Below are 27,528 nucleotides of genomic sequence, written 5' to 3'. Positions count from 1 at the left end.
TAGGTGGATGGATGAATGGGTGGGTGGGTGGATGGATGGATGGGTGGGTAGATGGATGGATGGGTGGATGGATGAATGGGTGGGTGGGTGGATGGTTGGATGGATGGTTGGATGGATGGATGGACAAGAAAAAAGAAGCTAGGACATAGTTCTGGTATTATTTGCAGACATGGCACCATGAAAGAGGACATGGGGCAGAGGGGCTTCAGGAAACATATTTACAAACCTACCTCCCTTACACCAAGACCTCTTGCCAGGCTTGGCACACCCAGATGCCTGCTGTGACCCGTGGAGAGGAGCAATGCCAGCCAGGCTGGTGGGAAAGCAAGGATGAACCACGGAGGGCATCCCCAGCAACTGAGCTGATAGCTGCCATACGGAAACAAGGATCCAGCATTGCCTAATCTGACTCATCAAAGAAGGGCCTGAAACCCAAGTTCCAAATGTCATTCAGGCCAAAGTAGATGCGTCCGTGTATCATACCTGGCCTCAGGTATCTGTTTGCTACCATGATATTCATCACTGCCTACCTTCTGTGTATCGAATGGAGACGTGGCATGGGCTGCTTCCTAGAGAGGCCAGCCCCACCAGCCATGCTCGATCCTCTGGCATCACAAGGTTGAGACTCATGGCTGTGAGCTTGACGTTCGGCCAGGCATCTTAGGAGAACAGTCTGCCCTCCACCATGTCGGAAGGACATGTACAAGCGAGAGCATCATTCTCTCAGGAAACCGGCCACCCTGGCAGCAGCAGCCCACCTGGAGAAAAGGGACCCCTGACTTTCCAGCAGCCCGCTCTGCAGGCGTGAGTGGCAGCTGGGGAGCCTGTGAGCAGCTCTAAAAGCAGAAACTAGTTATTCCATGCCAAGAGAAAATTAGAATGCTTCTTAAGAAAATCTTGGAACAGTGATGTGTTTCTTCCCTGCCCCCCTCCTCCTCTATGACACCTAGTGCATAGTTCAGCACGCCCTGCCACACTGTGCTGATGTTGGGAAGGGCACCCCTGCGGCCACAGAGCTCCTTTCCTGCTGGCCAGGAAGGCCTTGACCTTGGAGTTGAGATCCTGGCCTTTAAAGTAACTTTACCCACTTCTCTTTCCCGGTAGACGTGTTGGATGTTTTCTTAAAACCTCTCAGTGTGTTGCGTTGATCGGCTTTCCTCGGCCTTCAGTGTGGCCAGTGGCCAAGCCGGCTTTCACATCTCCACTCGGTTTATGAGCCTGTCAGTGAAACTGCCTGGATGAGCAGGCGAGGATGACCTCTGGAGACGTCTAGTCAATTACTTAATGATTGGACCATATCGACCAAAACTGGTTAATTCAGTTCCACGAGGCGACATCTCCCAGGGCTTCTTGGAAAAGTGTATTATTTGCAGAAGTGATGGGGAACTTAAGTCCTCCCAAGTAAACCAGGCTGGTCATTGGCAACATGAAGACAGTAACGTCTTCTATTTTGGTCTTGAAGAAGTGAAACTTTTTTCTCACGGCTGTGTAAAATGATTTTTGTGGCACTGACACTGAAATGCACATAGCCCCTTAGAAAGCACACTGGGACGCTGTGCGTACCTGCCGCTGTCCCCTGAACATTTCTAGACAACAGGCTGTGTGGGTTACTTCATGGCTCCTAGCAGTTTTCCCCTTTTGAATATAAATTGGGAAAAATATTTTTTATTTTTAAAATTCACAATATTTATGGAATTACCAGTTTCCCAAAAGCTCATCACGAATGCTGATGGTGCCATAGTACCTGGTGGCCAAAAGTGCAGAACCTGGCCCTCAGCTTCACCAGGATCCAAGACGTTCCTCTCCTTCCTGTGCATACAGAAGGAGCCTAAAGCATAGAAATCGTTCAGCCTGGGGGAGGTCTATAACTTTTATTTATTTATTTATTTAGAGACAGGGTCTCACTCTGTCACCTAGGCTGGAGTGAAGTGGCGGGATCATAGCTCACTGCAGCCTCTAACTCCTGTCCTCAAGGGATCCTCCCACCTCAGCCTCCCTAGAAGCTAGGACCACAGGCATGTGTCACCACCACACCTGGCTAAAGTTTTTAATTTTTTCTTGTAGAGACAGGGGTCTCACTATGGCTGGCCTCGAACTCCCAGCCTCAAGCAATCCTCCCACCTTGGCCTCTCAAAGTGCTGGGATTGCAGGCAGGACACATCACACCTGGTTCCTAAAACTTTTCTTAAAGCAGAATTTCCTTCTAACATTCTTAAAAGGAAATCGTCTTCATTTGACTCAACGTTACAATCAACTGTAAAATAGGTTTGGTTAAATTCAGAGCTTTTCCAATCTGAATGAGGAAAGCTGCCGTGCGGCTGCTGTGGATGATTTTAGGAAGCCCGCAGGTCCCAGGCACCCTCCTGCCTCCCGGCCACCTTTACCTGGGAGCCTGTAGCTGGTGCTAAAGTTCCCCTTGTTCTCCTAGGGGAAAACAGCCTGTCCGAGCCCTGCCCTCACGTGACATGCAGGCCTCTGCCAGGAGCCTGGGCCCCGAGGCCCAGCCCTGGGGCAGCCACCATGGGCACGCGGAGCACACAGCCTCACGTTGCAAGTCCATTCCCTTTAGAGTTGCTGGCAAGAGTGATGTTTAGTGTTGTGTGGCTGGGAGAACACCACTCTATTTCTGAAATAAAACTTGGACACTAGGATTTTTTTTTAATGTTTTATAAAAATTGTTACACAGTCCTCATTTTCTCTAATACAATTCAAGTTCCTCCAGAGTGAATTTGCCAGGGATTCAGAGTGAGGGAAGGAGAGAGGGTGAGTAGGCAGCGCACAGAGGACTTTTTAGGGCAGTGACACTGTTGGCTGTGGGAACCCGGGTGTTCGGGACGGGCCACATTGGGTTCCCAAGAGAAGTGGGACTTCACAGAACTCCCTCTCTGAAGCAGGCGATGGAGGGTCCCCGATGAGCAACACAGAAGGCAGAGTTGTAAAGGCACTGGGCAGGGAGCGTAGCCCAGCAGCACCTAGGTCGTTGGCACAGGTGGCACTGGAGGTGAGGAAAGCAGCAGGCAGTTCTGTTCGGCGGCCGTAGACCCCCAAAACCAAGGGGGTGGGAGCTCCGATGGTGCCACGGAAACAGACATGGGGTATTTCAGCCGCGGAGGGAAGACTGTGTTAACAGCTGGATGAACATACAACCTGAACAGCAACGCGGGCGAGTCAGCAGGAACTGAGGTCGCGTTCTGGTCCAGTGAGTGGGTGCGGGGCGAGGACTGAAAGCGCCAACACTTGGCGTTGTAGCTGTCCTCTAGTGCCCTCGTGGCCCCTGGGACACTTTCCCTCCATCCCTAAGAACTAACTTCTACGTCTTGGAAAACAAGGCACCAGTTTTCTCCTTCCCCTGCGCGCACACACAGCGTCCATAAACAGTAGTGAGAACAGCTAGCCCCAACCAGAGGAGAGCAAAGCCCACCTGAGCCACGTGGCTTTGACCCTGAAGCAGTTAAGTTCCCTTTTCCAAGACACTTAAAGTAAGAGTTAAAATACTAGTAAGAGTTCTTGGTTATTCCAAGAATGCGTCAAATTTTCAGCAGTCACCTGTAAATAAAGGCTAACCTTATTGTTCTCCATATAAGAAAGCATTTCAACTTTCAGTGAAAAGTTAGCAAATATGAACACCAAAAAATGCAGCTCTCCTACGAGAGATTCAATTAGGCATCGATGTGACCGTGCAAAGAGTATGTTGCAGCGCCAAGGCAGCCTGTTTTTCTGGCCATTATTAATCCAGAAACCTTAATGATGAACAACATTTGTGTTATTGCCTACCCAAATTTAATTTATTTATGCAGCAGTTAATCTTGCAATCTGTTTTTCTCAAACGAGGGCAGATAATGGAGACACCCTTCTTTACAAGTCTTCAGGCTTTTAAATTCTGATAAAATCAGGATTCTTCACTGGGTCTTGCCCCAGCTCTGAATTAAGCCACTTTAAATGTAATTATGGGACCTGGCCTTACAGTGGGAACATCCATTTAAAAAATTGATTGGCCAGGCTGTTCCACTAGACATTTTATGAGCAAATGGTTGCAATGAGGCTGGAACTGTAATTTATGAAGGCAAAAAAGCAGGCAAATACTTTATTAGTGGTAATGAGAGGGTTGCCAGCTCACTGAGTCTCTTCTTTCCTCACCAGCTACTTCACGGAGCCGTGGTGCCTGGCCATCTTCCATGATCGTTTTATCGATCTCAGGAAAGAGTTGCGCCAAATCTTAGCCTCCAAAGAGGTGAGAGTGATTAATGGATATGTGGATTACTCCTTGCAAATTATAAGCAGCTGACATCTGTTGATCATTTGGGCTTTTCCCTACGTTCCCATTTTATGGTTTTACTTTTTAAACCAACTGTATCTCATATGAACGAACTGCAGCGTGTGTACATGCAGACTGTGATATTTCAGGGAAAGTGATTTTATTTAAATCTTTTTATGGGTGGGGGGCAAACTTCTTTTCCCTTTTTATAAGGAACTGTATTTTCCTGATGAGCTCAGAGTGCTGGCAGAAAACCGAATTGGCGTTGCATCTATTTGCCCTCAAGAAAGAAAGTTACATTCCTTCAGTTTCTGCCTGTACTTGCCAGCCATTTGCGGAACATTCGCATGTGTGTTGTTTTAAAGATGTGCAGGGAGACCGTCCAGTGCTCCTCAAAAGCACATCCCTTTTATAACCAGAGCTTCTTTCACAAAATGCTACAGAGTTAGCTGGACGTTGGGCTGCATAGCCCACGGGCTCCGTGCTCAGCAAGAAATTTGACTCTGCAAGTGTATATAGTGAACTATTTGTGAAACTTGTAAGTTAAATTATTTCTTTCAATAGGAAAGTCTTTAGCAGAACCGTGGAGAATTAACACCTGTGCTCAGTGAGTGGTTTAATCTCCACCCTGGCTCTACCCTGCTTCACTCAGCCAAGGGCTGGGGCCTGGGTTAGCTGCTACCTCATTTCATTATCTGTATGGGCAATTCCCATGTCTCCATTGTCACTTCCACCTGGGAACGCCCACACGCCACGCGGGTTCCGTGGTGAAAGCGACCATATGCAATGGCACTGCTTCAGCGTGCACCCCGTCCCCTGTGTGTTCCCCACTTAACCACAGCAAGACACCTTTAAGGAGGAAGGAGGAGCCACTGTTATCATGTTGACTTTCCCAGTGAGGCAACTGAAGCTTAGAGGGTTTTTTGGGGGCTGTGTGTGTGTGTGTGTGTGTGTGGCTTTTTTTGTTTTGTTTTGAGATGGAGTCTCGCTCTGTCACCGGGCTGGAGTGCAATGGCTTGATCTCCACTCACTACAACCTCTGCCTCTCAGGTTCAAGTGATTCTCCTGCCTCAGCCTCCCGAGTAGCTGGGATTACAGGCACCCGCCATCATGCCTCGCTAATTTTTCTATTTTTGTAGAGACAGGGTTTCACCCCATGTTGGCCAGGCTGGTCTTGAACTCCTAACCTCAGGTGATCTGCCTGCCTCAACCTCCCAAAGTGCTGGAATTACAGGCGCAACCCACCATGCCTGACCAGCTTAGAGATTTTAAATCAGCCTCCCTGGTGACACAGCAAGCTTCACACTCCAGGGTGTCCCACCCCAAAGCTGGGAACATCGTTATTGAGCCATGTGGGGCTGAAGCGCATGTCCTGGGACCGTCTCCTCAGTGCCCCACTTTCAATTTTACTCCCAGGGTCCAGCTGGGAAATGTAAATCATTTCCTAATCTGAAGCAGGCTCAGATTGGGAAACACAGGTTTAAAGTTTAAACTGAACTGCAGTGACTTAAGATCCAGCAGGTAAATGCAGCTGAGGGAAGTGGAGGGCTGGGTGGCTGAAGGCCCAGGTCAGAGGCTGCTGAAGGCGTGCATGTGGGAACGCAATGCATTAGAGACCTGCAGGCCAAACGGCCCGGCACTTCACCCAGGGCTGCAGGAGGCCAACCCAAGTGGAAACCTGAACCCGAGTTGCAAGTCTGGGGCTCACGGAACACTCAGCTCCTCGGACACCTCCCTTCCTCACAGAATGTCATCTGCAGCTTCCAATTGCCCTGACAGTAAAGGGCCATTCGTTTGCCAGTGATTCCATCAAAACTCTGTGCCTCGGTCTTTCTTAACCCCAGATCTGGGCTCTTGAGTTAACATTTTGCATGGAGCCAGAGGGTTTTAGGCTTCAAGCTTAAAAGGGATGCCAAGGAAACTGTCAGGCCCAAGGCATTCACTGCTTTTCATACAACTCACTGAGATACCCTCAAACTGATTCCTGTGTACTGATATTTCCTATGGACCCGTTTGCTATGAATGAACTCAGTCTGAAGAGCAGGCCCAGGCAGCAGACCAGAAGTGGCCACGGACATTTGCCCAAGGTCACTAAAGGCCCATTCTTGTGGGTCTTGTAGATTTCCAGAAAATGAAACCTCTGGAAAAAAGAAACCTCCATGGCAGGACTGTTCTGTTTTCAGCATTTTCGTTTGTCAAATGGGAAAGGCCACAGGAAGAGGTGATGCATAGAGTGGGTCACCTAGCTCAGCTGGACTGCGCAGTGTGGCCTGGGGCAGATCCTCCCATTCCTGCAGAACTGGGGCCAGCCGTTCCCACCTCAGAGAGCTGTGGAGGAGTAGCAGAGGGGAAGTGTGCGATGACACAGAAGAGTGGCCCAGTGAGTGGCGGCCACCACGAGCAGCAGTAGGGGTGACGGTGGAGAGGGCTGCTGTGGAAATGACATGAACACAAGCAGATATGCAGGAATTTCACCAAAGAGACTGGATTAGGAAAATAAAGTAAAATAAAATAAAGTAAGAACCTGCACTAAAGAATAATAGTAATTTATTTTCTCAAATATTAAAATGAGGTACAAATGGCCAACAGGTTTATAACAAATGCTTAACGTCACTAATCGTCAGAGAAATACAACTCCAAGCTGCAGTGAGATGTCATCTCACCCAGTTACAATGGCTTTTATCCCAAAGACAGGCAGTAACAAATGCTGGCGAGGATGTGGAGAAAGGGGAACCCTTGCACACTGTTGGTGGGAGTGTAAATGGATACAGCCACTAGGGAGAGCAGTTTGGAGGTTCCTCAAACAGCTAAAAATAGAGCTATCATATGACCCAGCAGTCCCACTGCTGGGTACATATCCAAAAAAAAGGAAATCAGTATTTCAAAGAGATACCTACACACTCATGTTTATTACAGCACTCCTCACAATAGCCAAGATAAGGGGTTAACCTAAGCATCCAACAAATGAACGGATAAAAAAATGTGATCTATATACCCAATGGAATATGACCCATCTGTAAAAATTTAAAAGTCCTGTCATTTGCAACAACATGGATGGAACTGGAGGACATTATGTTAAGTAAGATACTCCAGGCGCAGAAAGACAACTGTTTTATGTTCTCACACATATGTGAGGGCTTAAAAAAAATTGAATTCTTGGAGATAGAGAGTAGAATGATGGGTACCAGAGGATGTGAAGGGCGGCAAAGGAGGGGTGGATAACATGGGGATAGTTAATAGGTACAAAAATACAGTTAGGTTGGATGAATAAGATCTAGTATTTGGTAGCACAGTAGGATGACTATAGTTAACAGTAGTTTATCTTATATTCTAAGATAGCTAAAAGAGTGGAATTGGAACGTTTCTAACACAAAGAAATGATAAATGCTTCACATGACAGACACTCCATATATGATTTGATCATTACACATTTTATGCCTGTGTCAAAACATCACACCCCATCAATATACACTACTATTATGTACTCATAACAATTAAAACTTTTTTTAAATTTTTAAATATTCAAGTAATATGACCCATTTTATTTCACTTTCTATCCTGTCTTCTGGGAAGTACAGAAATTCAATCCCATTAACTATGATATCCTAGAGCTTGGTATATCAATTTTCTCCTCCTTCTGTAAAGAATGGAAGAAAGGACTATTATCTATCTGTTATCTATGACTGTTGTTAGAAGTTATCTGTTATGAAAACTAGAATCTTTATAACATGGGCCAGGTGAAGTGGCTCACGTTTGTAATCCCAAAACTCTGGGAGGCCAAGGCAGGTGGATCACCTGAGCTCAGGAGTTCGAGACCAGCCTGGCCAACATGGTGAAACCCCATCTCTACTGAAAATACAAAAAATTAGCCAGCTGTGATGGTGGTTGCCTGTAATCCCAGCTACTGAGGAGGCTGAGGCAGGAGAATCTCTTGAACCTGGGAGGTGGAGGTTGCAGTGAGCTGAGATCATACAACTTCACTCCACCTTGGGCAACAAGAGTGAAACTCTGTGGTTCATGCCTGTAATCCCAGTACTTTGGGAAGCCGAGACAGGTGGATCACCTGAGGTCAGGAGTTCAAGGCCAGTCTGGCCAACATAGTGAAACCGCGTCTCTACTAAAAATACAAAAATTAGCTGGGCATGTTGGTGGACACCTGCAATCCCAGCTACTCACGAGGCTGAGGCAGGAGAATTGCTTGAACCTGGGAGGTTGCAGTGAGCCATTGCACTCCAGCCTGGATGACAAGAGTAAAATTCTGTCTCAAAAAAAAAAAAAAGAATATTTATAACATTTATTTTTAAAAAGCAAACTCATTCCAAGACATCTCAAATCCTCTTGTGGAGATAAAGAGAGGAACAGATTATAAATCCACTGGCACTGCATTATTTAGCAGTAGGCAAAGCCACAGCATCAATGACCAAGATGAAATTTTGTTTAAAATGATCCCTCAGAATCTTTTAGGAAAGATATAACAACTATAACCATATATTCACTTAACAATAGAACCCCAAAATATATGAACAAAAGTTGGCAGAATTGAAAGAAGAAATAGTTCTAAAATAATAAGTGCAGACTTCTGTATCTTACTTTCAATAATGACTAGAACAACCAGATATAAGATCAATAAGGAAACAGATGACTTCAATAGCACTATAAGGCAAGTGGACCCAACAGTCATGTATGAAATCTCTGATCAAAAGTAAAATGCACACTTTTCTGAAGTGCACACAGAGCATTCTCCAGGATAGACCATATGTTAGGCCACAAAAAAAGTGTCAATACATTTTAAAAGATTAAAATCATCCAAAGTATATTCTCCAACCACAATGGAATGAAGCTGGAAATCAATAACAGAAGGAAGATTGGAAAGATTCACAAATTTGTGGAAATTAAATAACACATTCTTAAGCAACCAGTGGATCAAAAAATAAATAAAGGATATTAGAAATGCTTATAGATGAATGAAAACTAAGATGCAATATACCAACATTTATGAGATGCAAAGAAAGCAGAATTTAAAGTCATAATTGCCTACATAGAAAAGGAGAGAACTCAAATCAATAACCTAATTTTATAACTTGAGGAACTAGAAAATGAAAATGAAACTAAGCCTAAGGCCAGCAGAAGAAAAGAAATAATAAGGATTAGAACAGAGATAAATGAAATAGAGAATAAGAAAATAGAGAAAATCAATAAAACCAAAAGTTAACTCTTTGAAAAGATCAGCCAAATTCATAAACCTTTAGCTAGACTGAGTAAGAAAAAAGACTCAAATTACTAAAATCAGAAATAGAAGTGGGGACATTACTATCAACCTTACAGAAATAAAAAAGGATTATGAGAAAATGCCATGAATAATTATTTGCCAACCAATTACCTAACCTAGATAAAATGGACAAATTATTAGAAATGAACAAACCAAAAACTGACACAAGAAGAAATAGAAAATCTCAACAGAGCTATAACAAGTAAAAACCTTGAATCAGTAATCAAACACCTCACACAAAGAAAAGCCCAGGACCAGATGGCTTTGCTAGTGAAGTCTATCAAACATTTCAAGAAGAATTAACATCAACTCTCTTGAATTCTTCCAAAAAATACAAGAGGTCGAAAATATTTTATGAGATCAGCATTACCCTAATGCCAAACCTAGACAAAGACACTGCAAGAAAAGAAAACGTACAGACTAACACCCTTTTGAATTTAGAAGCAAAAGTAGCCAGCAGAATATTAGCAAACCAAATCCAGCAGGATATTAAAGGACTAAACACCATGACTGAGTGAGATTTACCCCAGAAATGTAAGGGCAGCTCAACATATAAAAATGAATCAATGGGGGACTTCAGCCAAGATGGCCGAATAGGAACAGCTCTGGAGCACAATTCCCAGTGAGTACAATGCAGAAGGTGAGTGATCTCCACATTTCCAACCGAGGTACCAGGTTCATCTCAATGGGACTGGTTGGACAGTGGGTGTAGCCCAAGGAGGGCAGAGTGGGGTGCTGCCTCACCCTGGAAGTGCAGTGGGCTGAAGGACCCCCCCCCCGGCACCCAATAGAGGCCATCGGGGACTTTTCCAGCCATTCTAGCACTCCGGTTCAGATACTGCATTTCTCCCACGGCCTTTACAGCCCACAGACCAGGAGATTCCCACCAAGCCAACAAGCACTGCAGGTTGCCAGCACAAATCTGGGTGACCGTTTTAACTGACACCTGGAATGCCTGTGAGACAGAGCCGCCCATTCCCCTGAGAAAAAGAGGGCCCATTCCCCTGAAGGCAGGGAGCCAAGTGGTCTGGCTTGAGAGGTCCCATCCCAAGACCAGCAAGCTGAAACCCACTGGCTTGAGAGTTTTGCAGCCAGCACAGCAGTTTGAGCTCCACTCAGGATGGTCGAGCTCCGTGGGGGGAAGGGCATCTGCCATTACGGAGGCAGTTCTAACATTACCTGTGCAAACAAAACCGTAAGGAAGCTTACACAGCAGCTGGGCAGAGTCCGTGGCAGGTCAGCAACTCCTCTGCAGGCAGACTGTGACTAGACTCCCTCCTTGCTGGGCAGGGCATCTCTGAAAAAAGGCAGCAGCATGTCAGGGACTTACAAATAAAGCCCCACTTTCCCAGGACAGAGCACCTGGGAAAAGAGGCAGTTGTGAGTTCTGCTGCAGCAGACTTAAACATCCCTGCCCAGCAGCTCTGAAGGGAGCAACGGAGCTCCCAGGACAGCACTTGAGCTCTGTTAAGGGACAGACTGCCTCCTCAAGCGGCTCCCTGACCCCTATATATCCAAAGAGACACCTCATACAGGAGAGCTCTGGCTGACATCTGGCAGGTATCTTTCTGGGACAAAGCTACCAGAGGAAGGAACAGACAGAAATCCTTACTGTTCTGTAGCCCCCATGGGTGAATCCCAGGCAAGCAGGGTCTGGAGTGGACATCCAGCAGTGCTGCAGCAGAGGGGCCTGACTATTAGAAGGAAAACTAATAAACAGAAATAAATAGTTTCAACATCAACAGAAAGGACATCCATCCTTTCTGGTTTCAGAGACCCCATCTGAAAGTCACCAACTTCAAAGACCAAAGGTTGATAAATCCACAAAGATGGGGAAAAGCCAGCACAAAAAGGATGAAATCACCTAAAACCAGAATGCCTCTCCTTCTCCAAGGGATCACAACTCCTCACCAACAAGGGAACAAAACTGGATGGAGAATGAGTTTGACGAATTGACAGAAGCAGACTTCAGAAGGTGAGTAGTCACAAACTTCTCTGAGCTAAAGGAACATGTTCTAATCCAATGTAAAGAAACTAAGAACCTTAAAAAAGGTTAGATGAAATGCTAACTAGAATAAGCAGCTTAGAGAAGAACATAAACGACTTGATGAAGCCGAAAAACACAGCATGAGAACTTCACGAAGCATACACAAGTTTCAATAGCCAAATCGATCAAGCAGAAGAAAGGATATCAGAGATTGAAGATCAACTCAATGAAATAAAATGAGAAGGCAAGATTAGAGAAAAAAAGTGAAAAGAAATGAACAAAGCCTCCAAGAAATGTGGGATTATGTGAAAAGAACTAATCTATATTTGATCGGTGTACCGGAATGTGACAGAGAGAATAAATCCAAGCTGGAATATACTCTTCAGGATATTATCCAGGAGAACTTCCCCAACCTAGCAAGGCAGGCCAACATTCAAACCCAGGAAATACAGAGAACACCACAAAGATATTCCTCAAGAAGAGCAACGCCAAGGCACATAATATTCAGATTCACCAGGATTGAAATGAAGGAAAAAAATGCTTCATTTTCTCTCTGGACAGAACAAGACTCCATCTCAAAAAAACAAAACAAACAAGCAAAGAATTGAAAGAGGTATTCTAATGATTGCTTGTACAAGGACATTCAAAGCAGCACTGTTTAGAACAGCCAGAAGGAGGAAACAACCCAAATGTCCATCAACAGATCAATGGATAAACAAATGTGGTCTAGCACACAATGGAATAGTATTCAACCATGAAGAGATATGAGGTACTGATACAAAGCACATGAATCACAAAACATTATGCTAGAAGGCAGAGAAAGCATTTGACAAAATTTGCATCCTTTCATGACTAAAAAGAAACTTCTCAACAATTAGATACAAAAAGAATGTTCCTGAACACAATAAAGACCATATATGACAAGCCCACAGCTAACATCATTCTCAGTGATGAAAAGTTGAAGCTTTTTCTCTAAGATCAGGAATAAGACAAGGATGGCCACTCTTGCCACTTCTATTAAACAGAGGACTAGAAGTCCTAGCCAGAGCGATTAGGGAAGAAGAAGAAATGAAAAGCATCCAACTAGGAATGAGGTGAAATTGTCTCTGTTTGCTGATGACATGATCTTATATACATAAAATCCTTAAAGACTCCACCAGAAGACTGTTAGAACTCACAAGTAAGTTCAGTAAAGTTGCAGGATACAAAACCAACATACAAAAGTCAGTAGTGTTGGCTGGGTGCAGTGGCTGACACCTGTAATCCCAGCACTTTAGGAGGCTAAGGCGAGTGGATCATCCGAGGTTAGGAGTTCAAGACCAGCCTGGCCAACATAGTGAAACCCCATCTCTACTAAAAATACAAAAATTAGTTTGGTGGTGCACACCTATAATCCCAGCTACTCAGAAGGCTGAGGGAGGAGAATCGCTTGCACCCTGGAGGCGGAGGTTGCAGTGAGCTGAGATCACACCACTACACTCTAGCCTGAGCGAGACTCTGTCTCAAAAAAACAAAGTCAGTAAGGTTTATATACACTAACAATAAACTGTGAAAAATAAATTAAGAAAGGAATTCCATTTACAAAGCATAAAAAAAAACTTAGGAGTTTTTAACCAAGGAGTTAAAAGATCTGTATACTGAAAGCTATAAAACATTGATGAAAAAAATTGAAGCCAACACAAATAAATGGAATGATATCATGTGTTCATAGATTAGAAGAATTCATATTCTTAAAATCTACATACTACCCAAAGCAATCTGCAGATTCAATGCAATTTCTATGAAAATGCCAATGTCATTTTTCACAGAAATAGAAAAGACAATTTTAAAAATCATATGGAACCACAAAAGACCCACAAATAGCCAATAAAATCTTGAGAAAATAAAAAAACCTGGAGCCATAATACTACCTGATTTCAAAATATATTTCAAAACTATAGTAATCAAAACAGCATGTGTATTAGTCTGTTTTCACACTGTTATAAAGAACTTTCCTGAGACTGGGTAATTTATAAAGAAAAGAAGTTTAATGGACTCACACTTCCATATGGCGGGGGAAGCCTCAGGAAACTTACAATCATGGTGGAAGGGGAAGCAAGCACCTTCTTTACAAGGCGGCAGGAGAGTGAGAAGAGCGAAGGAGGAACTTCCAAACCTTTATAACCATCAAATCTCGTGAAAACTAACCCACTGTCACGAGAACCGCACAGGGAAAACCACCCCCATTATCCAAATATCTCCCTCCCTTGACAGACGTGAGGATTACAAATTGAGATGAGATTTGGGTGGGGACACAGAGCCAAACCATATCAGCATGATACTGCCATAAAAACAGGTAAATGTACCAGTGGGACAGGATAGAGGCCATAAATAAACCTACACGTTTACTGTCAATTGATTTTTGACAAAAGTACTAAGAACACACAATGGGGAAAGGAGAGTCCCTTCAATAAATGGTATTGGGAAAACTGGTATTTACATGCAGAAGAATGAAATTGGACTCTTCTCTCAGCCCATACACAAAAATCAATTCAAAATGGAGTGAAGACTTAAACATAAGACCTGAAATTGTAAAACTCCTAGAAGACAACATAAGAGAAATACTTCTTGACATTGGTTTCAGAAAGAATTTTTTTGGATGAGACACCAAAAGCACAGGCAACAAAAGCAAAAACAGACAAATGGGTCTATATCAAATTTAAAAGCTTCTGCACAGCAAAGAAAACAAGAGACAGAGGAGACAGCCCACAGACTTGGAGAAACTGTTTGCAAATCATACATCTTATAAGGGGCTAATATCCAAAATGTATGGGGAACTCACACAATTCACTAAGAGAAAAACAAATAACCTGATATAAACATAAGCAAAGGACCTGAATAGACACTTCTCAAAAGAAGACATACAGTAGGTCCTTGAATAACATCCTTTCATTGTAATATTGAGGAGGAAAAGAAAGTCATTCCTGGGGCCACTGTCGGTGGAGTTTGCATGTTCTGCCCATGTCCGTGTGCATTGCGGGTTTTCACCAGGTACACTGGAGTTCAAAGATCAGAAAAAACCAAAACACTGTGCTAAGTGAAAAGAGCCAGACACAAAAGGTTAATTGGCATGTCTTAATGGTCCCAGTGTGTGTGAGTGTGCGTTATCACTTAGTTTATAGTAAAATACTTAAAGTTACAGTTTCTAAGAAGCTATGAGGACTTACTGTACAAATGACCATAATATATATTTTTAAAATGATCAACCTCATTAATCATCAGGGAAATGCAAATTAAAACCACAGTGAGCTACCCCCTCACACTCGTTAGTATGGTTGGTATAGATAGAAGGTTGGCAAGGATGTGGAGAAAAGGGAATTCTTGTTCACTGTTGGTGCTAAAAAAACTTTAAGAGTTCCTTTTTGTGATTTTACACTATTTAACCCAGTGTCGGAACAGCAGCATACCATCTGAGCTCAAAATCTTGTATGATTTTAGTAAGGTCATTGTTTCTGGTTGGTTTTATACAATTCTCCAGAAAAATTAGGAAGAAAGAACCAACCTCATATACATTGCAGAAGATATCCCTGAGGCCTTATTGGTGCCACCCAAAGTTTTCAGCACTTCCAACATTTAGTTGTGAGCATCGGTTGCCTTCTCCCCGTCACTGCCTTTATCGATCTTGTTTAAAGCCGAATTCCTGCAACCCCCACTGACTGCTTTTTCCAATGTGTGCGTAATCTCCAACACCTCGTTGTGTCTTGCTTAGCCAAGTGACAATGACTTTATGCCTCCATATAGCTTGCCTCTGTTTTTCTACCTGCAAGCTCTTATCACTAGTAAGTTAATAATTCAATAAAACCCTGCCCTTTTTTTCTGTTCAAAATAGAAAGAATTATTGGAAATTGAAATAAATGTACTATCGGAGTCCACAGGCTCTTGATATAGGGTGATGTTCAAGAATCACGGTGTTTGGAAAGCACCCAGCTCAACTTTGGGGGATGTGCTTTCTAGAAGTTTGTTATGGAGGGCAGATATGCGGTGAAGCCAATATAGCAGATGTTAACTGTGCAGTCCAGGTGGGGGTGTGCAGGCGTTCACTGGACAATTCTTCAACTTGTCTCTGAAAATTTTTATAATGAAATGTTGGGAAAATCTCTACGATTTTATAGATATGTACAGCATATGATTCTCCACTTCAAACAACTTGATTCTTTCTGAGCCATGTCTTTTTATATATATCAATAAAATTGGACTTGACTGTGAATTTATTCTAAGGTTTTAAAATCCCATTTATTGGGAATTACAACCAAGAAAACCATCTAGGACCTTCCAAGTAAAAAAGTTTAATCCTTTTTTTTTTAAACAAGTATGATCTACAGATGATTTTTATTTGAAAATGAAGGGCTTGAAATGACTAACCTGGATGACTCTTGAGGACATCCTGTGTGACATATTGATACAAGCCAGTCACAAAACGACAAATACTACACGGTTCCACTCATATGAGGGGCCTGCATAGTCACATTCATAGAGACAGAGGTGCTTTCCAGGGTCTGGCGGACGGGAGGCTGGGGAGCTGGTGTTTCAGCTAAGGAAGAAGAAAACGTCCTGGATGGACTGTGGCGAGGCTCACACAGCAGTGTGAAGGTACTTCATGCCACCAAACTGTACACCTAAAAATTATTAAAATAAGACATTTTATGTTATAGGTGCTTTGCCACAATTAAAAATCAGTTTTCAAAAGCTGGAAAATAATTGACCACCCTTGCAGAGCTGACTACTACCGTTTTCACTTTTACGAAACTTCCTGTTATAACTATGTAGAATCCGATTAATTTCTGTATCTGGCCTCTTACTGTGTTTTACAGCAGGAAGACCTTCCTTCCATAGAGCAGTTAGCGCATCAGATGGAAGATGAGGAAATAAACCCTGCTGAGAAGCCCAGGCAATGCCTCAAAAGAGTTTTCGAGGACTCCATCTACAAAACCCTGGTGGAGAGAAGCACTCTTGACTACCTACGCTATAATCGCTACCTCCTGCCCATGTACGCATGGCCGGGCATCATTTAGTTGTAGGCAGGGTGTCCCCTTTATGGTTGTCATGTATGTAGTTCCTGGAAGCGCGCTCTGTAGAAATAGAAAAGTTCTCTGCAGCCTGGTCGGACAGCGAAGCAGTCCCTGGTGGCTCTGTGTCTTCCTTTCCTTCCCCAACTTATGCCTGTACTTTTCTGTCATTCCAGTAGGTGGCGCACGGTCGTGTGCCTCTGTTCGGGGGCAGGCTCGCTCTGCAAATACCAGGCATGTTCCTGTGCAGAATAATCCATTTCAGCAATAAAATGAGATCATACTGTGTAAAATTTGTTTTTACCTTGGGTGTGATTCTGTTTGATTTCCTGGAAACTTCTGCTGCCAGTCTTGTTAGTTCTTCACATGTTTACCCAGGAATACTTACAGGAGATAAAAAAGAAAATGTGCCCAGAATGGAAAGTTAGCAAACAGATGATGAGAAATGAACCCTATAGTCCAACATCAGAAACGGGGATTGTGTAGGAAAGCTTACATGGCCTTTGGAAGGGAGGAAGCTGTATTTCTGTTTCAAATTGCAGATGAGGAGCATAAAGTCACAGAAAAGTTGGATGATCAAGGGGTTCACACACAGATTTTCGACTAGAACGTGGTAGTGGGAGGTTCATCTAGTTCATTTTCTTTGACCCTTAGCACTGTTGCTTTGCGTTGGGGGTGGGGTGAGGGGGTCCCTAGCACATGTCACATATAATATGGATCAGAAACCCTTTTTCTTATAAATAAAGCAAATTAATTGCCCACTAGAAACTGCATGAATTCAGGGATGAGTGGGAACAAACACTTAAGAGTGTTCTCATTTATTGGGTCTCTCTTAGTAGATAATATAACACAATTTTTCACCAGCAGAGTTTAAAACTGGTTTTCGTGAACAATCCAGATTTTGTTCATGTGTTGTATTTTATGTAAATGTTGAGCAAAAGTTGGCACAAGGTAAAGGATACACAGCTATTAGAAGGAAAGTCAGAGCTGGCATTGCAGAACTGTGTACACATTTATCAAACTCTCTGCTGCAAACTGCTAACTTGTTGGAACTACAAAGTTATTTGATATTTCTGCAAAATAAAATTGTTCCAGAACACTGGACTCTTGACTTTCCCAAGGCAGGCAAAAGCAAGCAATAAATGCTCCTAATTCCTTCACATGTGCATTTTCCACAAATGCATGGGTCATTTGGGGGGGCGGGGAAGGATCCAGCATTGGCCATATGGTACACACTGTGTCACTTGAAAGGGGAACAATCACTCCTGGTCCACTCTTCAGAATTCAGACCCAGCACAGGTGGAACCATATTTCAGGGGCTGGTGAATGAGTTGGCTCAAACAATTCTCCTCCCTGTCCCCTTCCCCTGACAGGACCTGGGTCAAACTCATCAGCAAATGGAGTAAGTTTCTGTGACAGGTCCTTGGACCCTTGGATGGAGATTAACAGAACAACCTCAGAGGATCAACAGTTATGACTTCTGTGACCAAGTATTAGCATTAAAAAGCCTTTAGTCACATAAAATAACCCCAAATGACAATGTCAACCTTAATACCAAATCATGCATAAATGTGACGATAAGTTTCCATTTGCTGCCTTTTGAGGAGTCTTGCAGCTCCACAAGTATCACAGCAGACTTGAAAATATCTAGAATATATTTTAGTCTACAAAGTGTACTGAGTGACATTAACTTAATCCTTATCTCACACTTAGAAAGTGGGTAATTTATAGGCTATTTAGCATATATGCTAAATAATTTCCTGAATCTAAGAACCTTAGCACATCTGTTCAGATTTGAAAGCTTTATCACTGAACAAGTTTCCTAAGAATAAAAGAGGAATTCAAGAGTTGTTGGTCATAACTTGCAATTGACTATTGTAAGGGCTTTGGGAAAATAAAGCTTGGCAAAAGGAAGGGCCTGAAAGAGACCAATATTTGGACTTGGGTTGTACAAGGCATGAATTCTGTAAGTGGAATGAATGCTTGGCGTTTCTACACATTTCAGCACTTGCTGCTGAGCTGGGGACAGTTTTAAGCAAAGAATATTAATGAGAAAATACCAAAGTTAATTTTCCAAAGTTTTATTCTTTCAAATCACATTCAATGACCCTGCCTCTGATGCCCGCAATTGCTCTCCTGACAGATGTCAGTTTTTAAACCGCCTTTCCAAAAATGGCTTCTTATGGTTTTATTAGACTGAAATATTACTGGAGGGCAAGAGAAAAATCAACGATGAAGTGAGGGAGGGAAGGAAATATGGCATGGAGCATAAAATGTAAAGCCAGCCAATTAATATTTGCCCTTACAAGAGGAGAAGGAGGAGAGAGGGAGGGAGAGGGAGAGGGAGAGAGAGAGAGAGAGGGAGAGAGAGGAAAAAGAGAAAGAGAGAGAGAGAGGGTGCGCACCCGAGTGAGCGAGTGTTAGCCAAGAAGCAGGGAGCAGGGCTCGAAAGTCGCCGAGTGCGAGGAGCTGTTGATTGTTTTCTGGTTGAGAGAAGAAGCGATGATAAGGCTGGGATAAAGTGAGCGGCGGCAGGGGCGCAGGGCCCGGCAGCTGTATGCTAATGCTCACAGAAACCAAGCCTCCGCGTCCCCCCATTAAAGCAGGCGACCAGGAGGCCACACATCACTGAACAAATAGGCTCTCTCTAGACAAATAAAGTAACACACGTTTGCCTGTGGGGAGTGGGGGGAGAGTAAGAGCAGGGAGAAGAGTGAGGGGGCTGTGAAGGAGGGGGGAGAGAGAGAAGGTAAGAGAGTAGAAGAGAGGAATGGAAGACTGGGAAAGAGGTGGGGGGAAGAGATGGAGAGAGGATGGAAACCGAAGCGAGGGAAGGGACAGGAGAGAGGGCCGGGAGGAGAGAGGGGAGCAGGAAGACAGCAAAGAGGACTGGGGGATGGGACGGGGAGGGAGGGACAGTGGAGAGAAGCGGCTGGGAGAGAGGAAGGGGGCCAGTTGGTGGGGGGGAGACAAGTGGGAGGGTTAAGGTGTGAAAGGTAGGGAGAGAGAAGAAGGATGAGGGAAAGGTGAGACTGTTGGAAGAAAGGAGGGGAAAGAAAAGAAGGGAAGAGCCCGAAGGAGAGAGAGGGACAGGAGGAGAGAGAGGAGGCGAAAGACGCCGGGAGGGAACCGGAGGGCGAGGGAGAAGGGCAGGGACGGGAGGAGAAAGGAGGAGGGGAGAGGAACGGCGGTGGTTGGAGAGAAGCACCCGCTAACCCCATAGCCGGAACCCACGCCGAGGTAGCAAGTGCGCCCTTGCGGCCCCCACGAGCCTGGCTGCATCTCCGTCCTCCTGCGGCAGGCGAGGCGGGGTGCAGGTGTGAGTGGCATGAGAAGATGGGGAAAGGATCGGGGTCGCGGCGGCCTTTCTGGCCAGTTTTGAAGGGTTTTGTCAGTTAACGTTTCTAGACCGAGGCGCACGGACCAGCGGCACCTCCCAGGTGGAGGAGACCCCTTGTGCCCCAAGTTCAAAGTCATCCTGATGGGTTCAGTGCGGTCCTGACTCTTCCTGACCTAATTCTCTGGTTGTGACTTTCTCACGTTCCGGGCTTCGCCACTGCCAGCTTCTGCCAACACCACCCTTCCCGCCGCCCACCCGGGTCTTCCTGCCCGTTCTCCTCCCTCCCCGGCCCGACGGTCCCGCCGAGGCAAAAACAAACAGCCATGAGGGCACTTCAAGGAGCGTGCAGTGGCCCCGACGGCACTCTCGGGGGGAGGGGGGATAAAAGAGGCGGCCAGTCCGCCCCCGGCCGAATAATGGGCGCGCAGCAGATTGCCAGGGGGCACTTGAAACTCGAAGGGAGGGAAATACTTGAGCGCGGTCCCTCCCCGCGAGGGCGCTCGGCGCAGCCTCGCGGATCGTCCCTTGTTCGCTCTCTTTCATGCACTCTCCTTTTGTGTGGAATTATTTAAACGGGAGATCCCTGGCAGCTTTATGCTAATGCGCCGAACAAAGGCAACGGCCCGCGGGCGGGAGGCCCGGAAGGTGCCTGGGGCCGGGCCGGGTGGGGCGGCGGGCAGGCGGGCTGCGCGTGTCTCTCGCGTGCCCCTGGGACTGACACAACCACCCCTCATTCCTGCAAATACAAAGCCTCTTCCCTGCTCGGGTCGGGCGCTCGGAGGCTCGGGTCCCTCCGGGACGGGGCGGCGGGCTCTGCGGCGGCAACGCAGGGTTCCTGCCGGGTTGTGGCTCCGGGACTGAGTGCCGGGAGTGGCGGCTTCGGTGAAGCCAGAAGAGCGGTCTGCAGCTAAGTGGGAATGGTGGGGGCTGCTGACAACTCCCCCCACTACCAACGTTGGCGTCTCCAAAGTCGCTACCTGCTGTGGGGCGAGAATGCGGGCCCGCCTGGTTCCTCCCGTGAGGCCAGGGCCGCCAGTTCTCCTAGACACCCCAAGGAGCCAACTACTCCGCAGAAGTTGCCCCGCTTCTACTTTTAGTTCCAAGCTTCGCGCTTTCTACAAACTCCCTGTTGCCTTGACTTTGATTTCCAGCCGAGGTGAAGGTCACAGTGAACTCTGGCGCACGACCCGACGGCACCCCGGCACACCAGGATTGTAGAAATTGGAGCGCCTGCGGCCTCCGGCTCCGCAGTCGTCAAAGGAAGAACCCACCGCGGAGTCGGCGGACAAGAAGTGAAGAGGCCCGGGATTTTTCCAAAGGGCTGGCCAGGACACCGCAGGAAGGGGAGGAGTCGCCTGAAGCTGGGGAAGGACACTTGGGTGCCTCTGCCTTGGATCTTTATGCTCATTGACTTTCGCAAAGCCCCTCTGGAGGGGGACAAATCCACGATCAGTGTTTCCCCAAACTTAACTTCACGCGGCCGCTTCTCCGAATCTCGTGTGCTAAGGCCGGCGTCGGGGGCGCAGTTCGGTGGCTGTTTGTCCTTCCCAGGCAAAGAGAATTATCTCGACCCGATGTCCCCATCCTTGCGGGCGCACAAATTCTGAAAAAATCAGCAGAAGGCGGCTGCTATCCACGGCCCGGGCTGTGCTACACCTGCTTGGAGGTCGCTGGTGTGTGCGTGCGCGCGAGCGCAGCCCAATTCTTTCCCAGCCCCGGGTGATGAAATTAGTTTCCAATACTAGTATTTTTCAGGTGTCTATTTATTTTTACTGTACCCGTCTGAAAGCAGATTTCATTTCGGCTGGCAAGACTAGAAGCCACAAATAAAAAGACACGGATTCATTGAATCTCTGTATCTCAGTAGCGTTCAATAGTTTCCCTTGGCTAAATTCAGAGCCCTGTTTGAATTCACTCAGGCAGGTGGTGTTTTGTTTTGTTGCTGGTAGTGGTCCCCCACCCCCATGGTTTATTTACAATTGTGGGTGTTGTTATTTTTAAAGGATTCACAAGGTGACTAACTCTGTTATCTGTTGAATGGACGGAGTGTTACATATGCAAGACCGAATATGGCCGGCCGAGCCCCTGCCCTATATTATTCTACAATCCAGATGGGATTCGTGATTAGAAAATAAAATTGGCTAAAGCTGTCTCGGAATCCCTTTCCCACTTCTAATTTCATCAGCAATATTAATCAGCGCTCCAGAACAAGGAAATAACATCAGTTACTTTTAGATAGAAATGTATTTATAAATTTTAGATAACTCATTTTAAGATTCCTAACTTTGGGGGGGAGGGAACTACCATTCACCACAGCATTTTGAAAACTAGGGTGAGACTTTTCAAAATATATTTCATTATATGCATTCTTCTCTTTTCAGTGTGTAGGTTAAAATATTACAAACATAAAATTATCAAATACCTTTCCCTTGATTACCCAACTTGATTAACCCCTTAAGCCTAACAACTGTCCCCATCACAACTTATGACTCATGTGGACTCTATTTTTACATGTTTAATTTCTACGCCAGGGTATTTTCAGAGGGAAAATCCAAAACAATTAAATACCTTCAGTGGAATATAGCGAAAGTAAAACTCAGCAAAATCTATCTGGTGTACAGAGCTTTGCAGAAAAATGTTTCCTTCTCTTTCAATAAAATGACATTTTCCTCAAAGCATATGACATTTTATGTGGCTTGGCCATTTGTTCCCCAGTGATGGACGATCAGGGCCACTATGCACTTCGTGGGGTTCTGCCCTGTCCCCGGGAGGTTCTGCCTTTTGTGCTTCCTCGGGTCTGGGCTGGACAGAGTACGGAGGCCGGCGGCCAGTCTGGGTCCAAACGTAACGGTGGCGGGGGTGAGGGTGGGAGGTGTCTTCGCTGTTGTGTTTTCCTGGTGGCACAGGGGAGGCGGCATGTCCTCGCCGAGGCTGCAGCCTGCCTCAGAGGACAGATTGCCCCCCCTCCCCCAGTCCAGCACGCGTCTCTTTTGCGTCCAGATTGGCCGCGACCGGCGCTCAATAGCGGGAGGTTAATTTCCTTCACAAAGGTGAAGGGGGCACGGCTCCGGGGGGTCTGCGCCCAGACAGGCGGCCCCTTTATTCCGAAGCGCCTTGATTGGAGCCCTTGATTTAGCATCTGATGTCAACCGGCAAACAAAATGCCCGCTCGGAATGAAAATGCATGAGGCTGCGCGGGGAGGAGAAAACCAACTTCACTGGGGTGCACGAGGCCGATGCGCGTTTCGGGCTTTGGCCAACTCGACCCGGGTTACCCAGCCCCAAACCACGCGGAGGCTCCGGGAGGCCTGGGCCGGGCCCCACCAAAGATACCATTCCCAAGCCTCCAAGAACCCAAAAGTTTAGAAATTGACGTTCCTTTGGGAGCCCAGCCCAGCACGCCCCCGCTTCAGCCCCGCGCTTTCTGGAGACTGAGAAGGTCACGCCAATTCCTTCTCAAACTCCAAAGAAACCTCGAGCCCCGTAGTCACGCCGAGGCTGCAAGCACAAACATCGCCCGCTCTCGGCCACTGCCATAAGTCCGGGCCCCCTGTCCACACTCGGAACCCCTCTTGGGTCCCGCGGCCTATCCGTCCGAGGTACCGGCGGAGGCTCTTGGCCGCCGGGACTCTGCGGCTTTCTCGGATTCTTGTTTATTTCCCAAACACCACGCGGAGCCAATGCGCCTCCGCCGACGCCCCGATCTCCCCGCGCCACCCCGGCGCGCCCCCGCCCCCACCCAATCAGCGCGCACAACTTCCCCCTCGGCTCTGGCTCGCGGATTGAACCCTCCTGACATATTTGGGGCCATTCTTCTCCTTTGTTGCTATTTTGCTCGCGACCCGCGGGTAATCCCTGTGCGGGAGGGGGGCGTGCATTGTCGCGCTGATGGACGGGCCCATTTGGCGGCTCCGCGCCCCCCGGAGGAGAGACACAAAGCCCAGGCACGTGCGCCTCCCCATAGAGGAGCAGCAGACCGTGAAAGGAGGCGGGGCCGGGCGTGTGCCTGGGCCGGGCGGGGCCGCGGCGCCGGGCGGGGCAGCCGAGGGGCGCGCGCGGGGGCCCCGCGCCCTCAGGTACATCTGCTGCACCTACCGGGCGACCCCCGAGTCCAGGCCCTCTTTTGGCCGCCCCATCGCCCTCCCACCCTGCCAGGCCGAGGAGCTGTAGGCGCTCTGATTGGCTCGGGGGGAAGCGGGAGGCGAGAACAATGGCCCCCTCCCCCCGTTAAAAGGGAGCGGCTGCCCGGCCCGGGGACAGGGACGCGCGTGCAGGGCGCAGAGCTGGACCGAGCCGCCGCCGGCGCCACGCGAGTCCCGCAGCCGCCGCGCCCGGGCCATGGGCCGAGGGCACTGAGGGCCGCCGGGGCCGAGCGCCGAGGGGGGACCGAACGAGTGCCGTGCCCTCGGGCCGCGCCAACATGCCCCGCGGCTTCCTGGTGAAGCGCAGCAAGAAGTCCACGCCCGTGTCCTACCGGGTCCGCGGCGGCGAGGACGGCGACCGTGCGCTGCTGCTCTCGCCCGGCTGTGGGGGCGCCCGCGCCGAGCCCCCGGCGCCGAACTCGGGCCCAGGGCCGCTGCAGCCGCCTCCACCGCCGCCGCCCGCGGAGCGCGCCCATGCAGCGCTCGCTGCCGCGCTCGCCTGCGCGCCGGGGCCGCCACCACCCCCGCCGGGTCCACGGGCGGCGCACTTCGGCAATCCAGAGGCCGCGCACCCTGCGCCGCTCTACAGCCCCACGCGGCCCGTGAGCCGCGAGCACGAGAAGCACAAATACTTCGAGCGCAGCTTCAACCTGGGCTCGCCGGTCTCGGCTGAGTCCTTCCCCACGCCCGCAGCGCTGCTCGGAGGGGGCGGCGGCGGCGGCGCAGGCGGAGCGGGCGGCGGCGGCACCTGCGGCGGCGATGCGTTACTCTTTGCGCCCGCCGAGCTCAAGATGGGCACGGCGTTCTCGGCGGGCGCCGAGGCGGCCCGCGGTCCAGGCCCCGGTCCCCCACTGCCTCCCGCCGCCGCCCTGCGGCCCCCTGGCAAGCGGCCCCCACCCACTGCCGCCGCCGCCGCCGCTACCGCCGAGCCGCCAGCCAAGGCAGCCAAGGCCCCTGGCGCCAAGAAGCCCAAGGCCATCCGCAAGCTGCACTTCGAGGACGAGGTGACCACGTCGCCTGTGTTGGGGCTCAAGATCAAGGAGGGCCCGGTGGAGGCGCCGCGGGGCCGTGCGGGGGCCGCAGCGCGGCCGCTGGGCGAGTTCATCTGCCAGCTGTGCAAGGAGGAGTACGCCGACCCGTTCGCGCTGGCGCAGCACAAGTGCTCGCGTATCGTGCGCGTGGAGTACCGCTGCCCCGAGTGCGCCAAGGTCTTCAGCTGCCCGGCCAACCTGGCCTCGCACCGCCGCTGGCACAAACCGCGGCCCGCGCCCGCCGCCGCCCGCGCGCCGGAGCCGGAAGCTGCAGCCAGGGCTGAGGCGCGGGAGGCGCCGGGCGGCGGCAGCGACCGGGACACGCCAAGCCCCGGCGGCGTATCCGAGTCGGGCTCTGAGGACGGGCTCTACGAGTGTCACCACTGCGCCAAGAAGTTCCGCCGCCAGGCCTACCTACGCAAGCACCTGCTGGCGCATCACCAGGCGCTGCAGGCCAAGGGTGCGCCTCCAGCGCCCGCGGCCGAGGACCTACTGGCCTTGTACCCCGGCCCCGACGAGAAGGCGCCCCAGGAGGCGGCCGGCGAAGGCGAGGCAGCCGGCGTGCTGGGCCTGAGTGCGTCCGCCGAGTGCCACCTATGCCCTGTGTGCGGGGAGTCGTTCCCCAGCAAGGGCGCCCAGGAGCGCCACCTGCGCCTGCTACACGCCGCCCAGGTGTTTCCCTGCAAGTACTGCCCGGCCACCTTCTACAGCTCGCCCGGCCTTACGCGGCACATCAACAAGTGCCACCCATCCGAGAACAGACAGGTGATCCTCCTGCAGGTGCCCGTGCGCCCGGCCTGTTAGAGCGCGCCCTCCACCCCGGCCCCCGGAACTGTGCCTTCGCTTGGAGACCCACAAAGAGAATGCGCCCTGCACGCCCGAACCCCAGTCTGCGCTGGGGGAGCCTCGTCCCCGCCCCCACCGGGTGAAAGTGTCGTCTCCGTTTCTCGGTGTGGCGTGACGGTAACCCCATCCTCTCGTTGTGACTCCTTTTGGAACCCCCGCTTTTACGTTGTGTACCCCCAAACCCCCATGGCGCAACAGGAGTCAGTCTCTTTATGTACAAGGGAGAAGAGCTGTACGCGTTTGTCTCGTGGTTGGAAGCCTCCCCTTGGCGGGGAGAAGCTGTTTTTCTTGCTAGTATTCGCTGTGTTCATGGTCTAGAAATGCGCTCTACTCTCGCCTCGCCTACCAATCTCTGCTCTCTATGTATGTAGCGTACGGGTTGTTTTGAGTGAATCTTGAGGAATAAATGCCTTTATATTTCACAGGCTGTAAATTGAACTTCCCACACGATTAGCTTTATTATGGCTTGTGAACTGCTGGAGTCTGGCTTTACCTTTTTGTATGTGAACAAATCAAATTGCTTAAAAAAAGAGTTTTCTTTAGTATAGCCACAAATGCCTTGAACTGTTGTTGGGATTGTTTTCGGGGGGAGGGAAGGGAGTGTCCTGAAGATGCTGTAGTAACTGCCTCAGTGTTTCACGTAAGACTTTTTGGTTTGATCATCTTTGTTGAGGTAGGACTATCAGTTCCCTCTAAATGTATATGTTGATTTATGAGTAATTGTTATTTATTCTTTATTTATTTATATTAATTATGAAGATTATGATATTATTTGATTGCAGATTTTTTTGATGCGCTTCCCTCTCCCCACCCTGCCACTCTTGACATTCCACTGTGCGTTTTAGAAGAGAGCCTTTTTCTAAAGGGATCTGCTTAAAGTTTTAACTTTTATATCTCTGAGTGAATTACAGACAACCTACCATTTAATTCTGCTTCGAGGGTCCCCAGGGCCCTTGTACAACCGACAGCTCTTACTTTTCAATGCAATCTCTTTTCTACATACATTATTTTCGTAATTGTTAGCTATTTATAGAAAGCTTCAATAGAACTGTTTCAACTGTATAACTATTTACTATTCAAATAAAATATTTTCAAAGTCAAAGTGTGGTGGCCTGATTTCTGCATCACATGCTTTCAGGACGAATTTAAAGTAGTGTTTCTGATGATTCCTTAGAAGCTAATTTTATTTTTTATCAGGAAAAAGGGAACCACCACCATCACCAGGGTGGTGGGTTTTCAGAGGTGAGCCGCAGCTGCAGGACTCTGCCCTTCCGGCAGCCTGAGAGTGTAGCCTCCAGCGCGGCTGGCCGAAGCAAGCCTTGTTGGGGTCCTCAGTAATGTATCAGGAGGCGGGCTAGAATGAAGGCCCTGGGCATCTTTTCCGATAAATCTACATCAAAGAAGCTGTTCTTTTCGCTCCACTTTCATTTAGCAAATCCTTCATTTCCCAACAATTTGGGGCTTAGGGTGACAGTAATTCTTCAGATAAATAAAGTGGGTAGTATTTGTTCCTTAGCATCTACAAGAAAGGAGAAATGACTTTACCGTGAGATCTGCAAAGTACCAGCGGCAAACTGATTCACATTTGGATGCAATGGGAAGTTAAGCAACTG

General features: G+C 48.1%; 2 protein-coding genes across 5 annotated transcripts in view; both read left to right on the top strand.

Moving 5' to 3' along the window:
• The window catches only part of CFAP61 (cilia and flagella associated protein 61), a 302,253-nt gene extending 285,400 nt beyond the window's left edge, over positions 1-16,853 (top strand). For 2 of the 4 annotated variants that reach the window (XM_017541511.2, XM_017541510.2), the window contains exons 26-27: positions 4,141-4,231; positions 16,362-16,853. In XM_017541511.2, coding sequence (XP_017397000.1) covers positions 4,141-4,231; positions 16,362-16,562 — 292 coding nt within the window. In that variant the 3' untranslated portion in view covers positions 16,563-16,853. The remainder of the gene's footprint in view (positions 1-4,140; positions 4,232-16,361) is intronic. The other 2 variants (XM_037743091.1, XM_037743092.1) reach the window with 1 other exon arrangement.
• A 7,192-nt stretch (positions 16,854-24,045) lies between these two features.
• INSM1 (INSM transcriptional repressor 1) lies at positions 24,046-27,017 on the top strand. Its single transcript, XM_017541509.2, has one exon. It carries the CDS (start codon positions 24,317-24,319, stop codon positions 25,871-25,873), a length of 1,557 nt encoding a protein of 518 aa, XP_017396998.1. The 5' UTR covers positions 24,046-24,316; the 3' UTR covers positions 25,874-27,017.
• Positions 27,018-27,528: the final 511 nt, after the last annotated feature.

Source organism: Cebus imitator, unplaced genomic scaffold (assembly GCF_001604975.1).
Source record: "Cebus imitator isolate Cc_AM_T3 unplaced genomic scaffold, Cebus_imitator-1.0 Scaffold134, whole genome shotgun sequence".
Taxonomy (NCBI): Eukaryota; Metazoa; Chordata; class Mammalia; order Primates; family Cebidae; genus Cebus; species Cebus imitator.
The sequence above is the reverse complement of the archived record's forward strand: the minus strand, read 5'-3'. Positions and strand labels throughout refer to the sequence as shown.

Coding starts and splice junctions, on each gene's coding strand:
- INSM1 (XM_017541509.2), top strand. CDS start 24,317: ATGCCCCGCGGCTTCCTGGTGAAGCGCAGCAAGAAGTCCACGCCCGTG.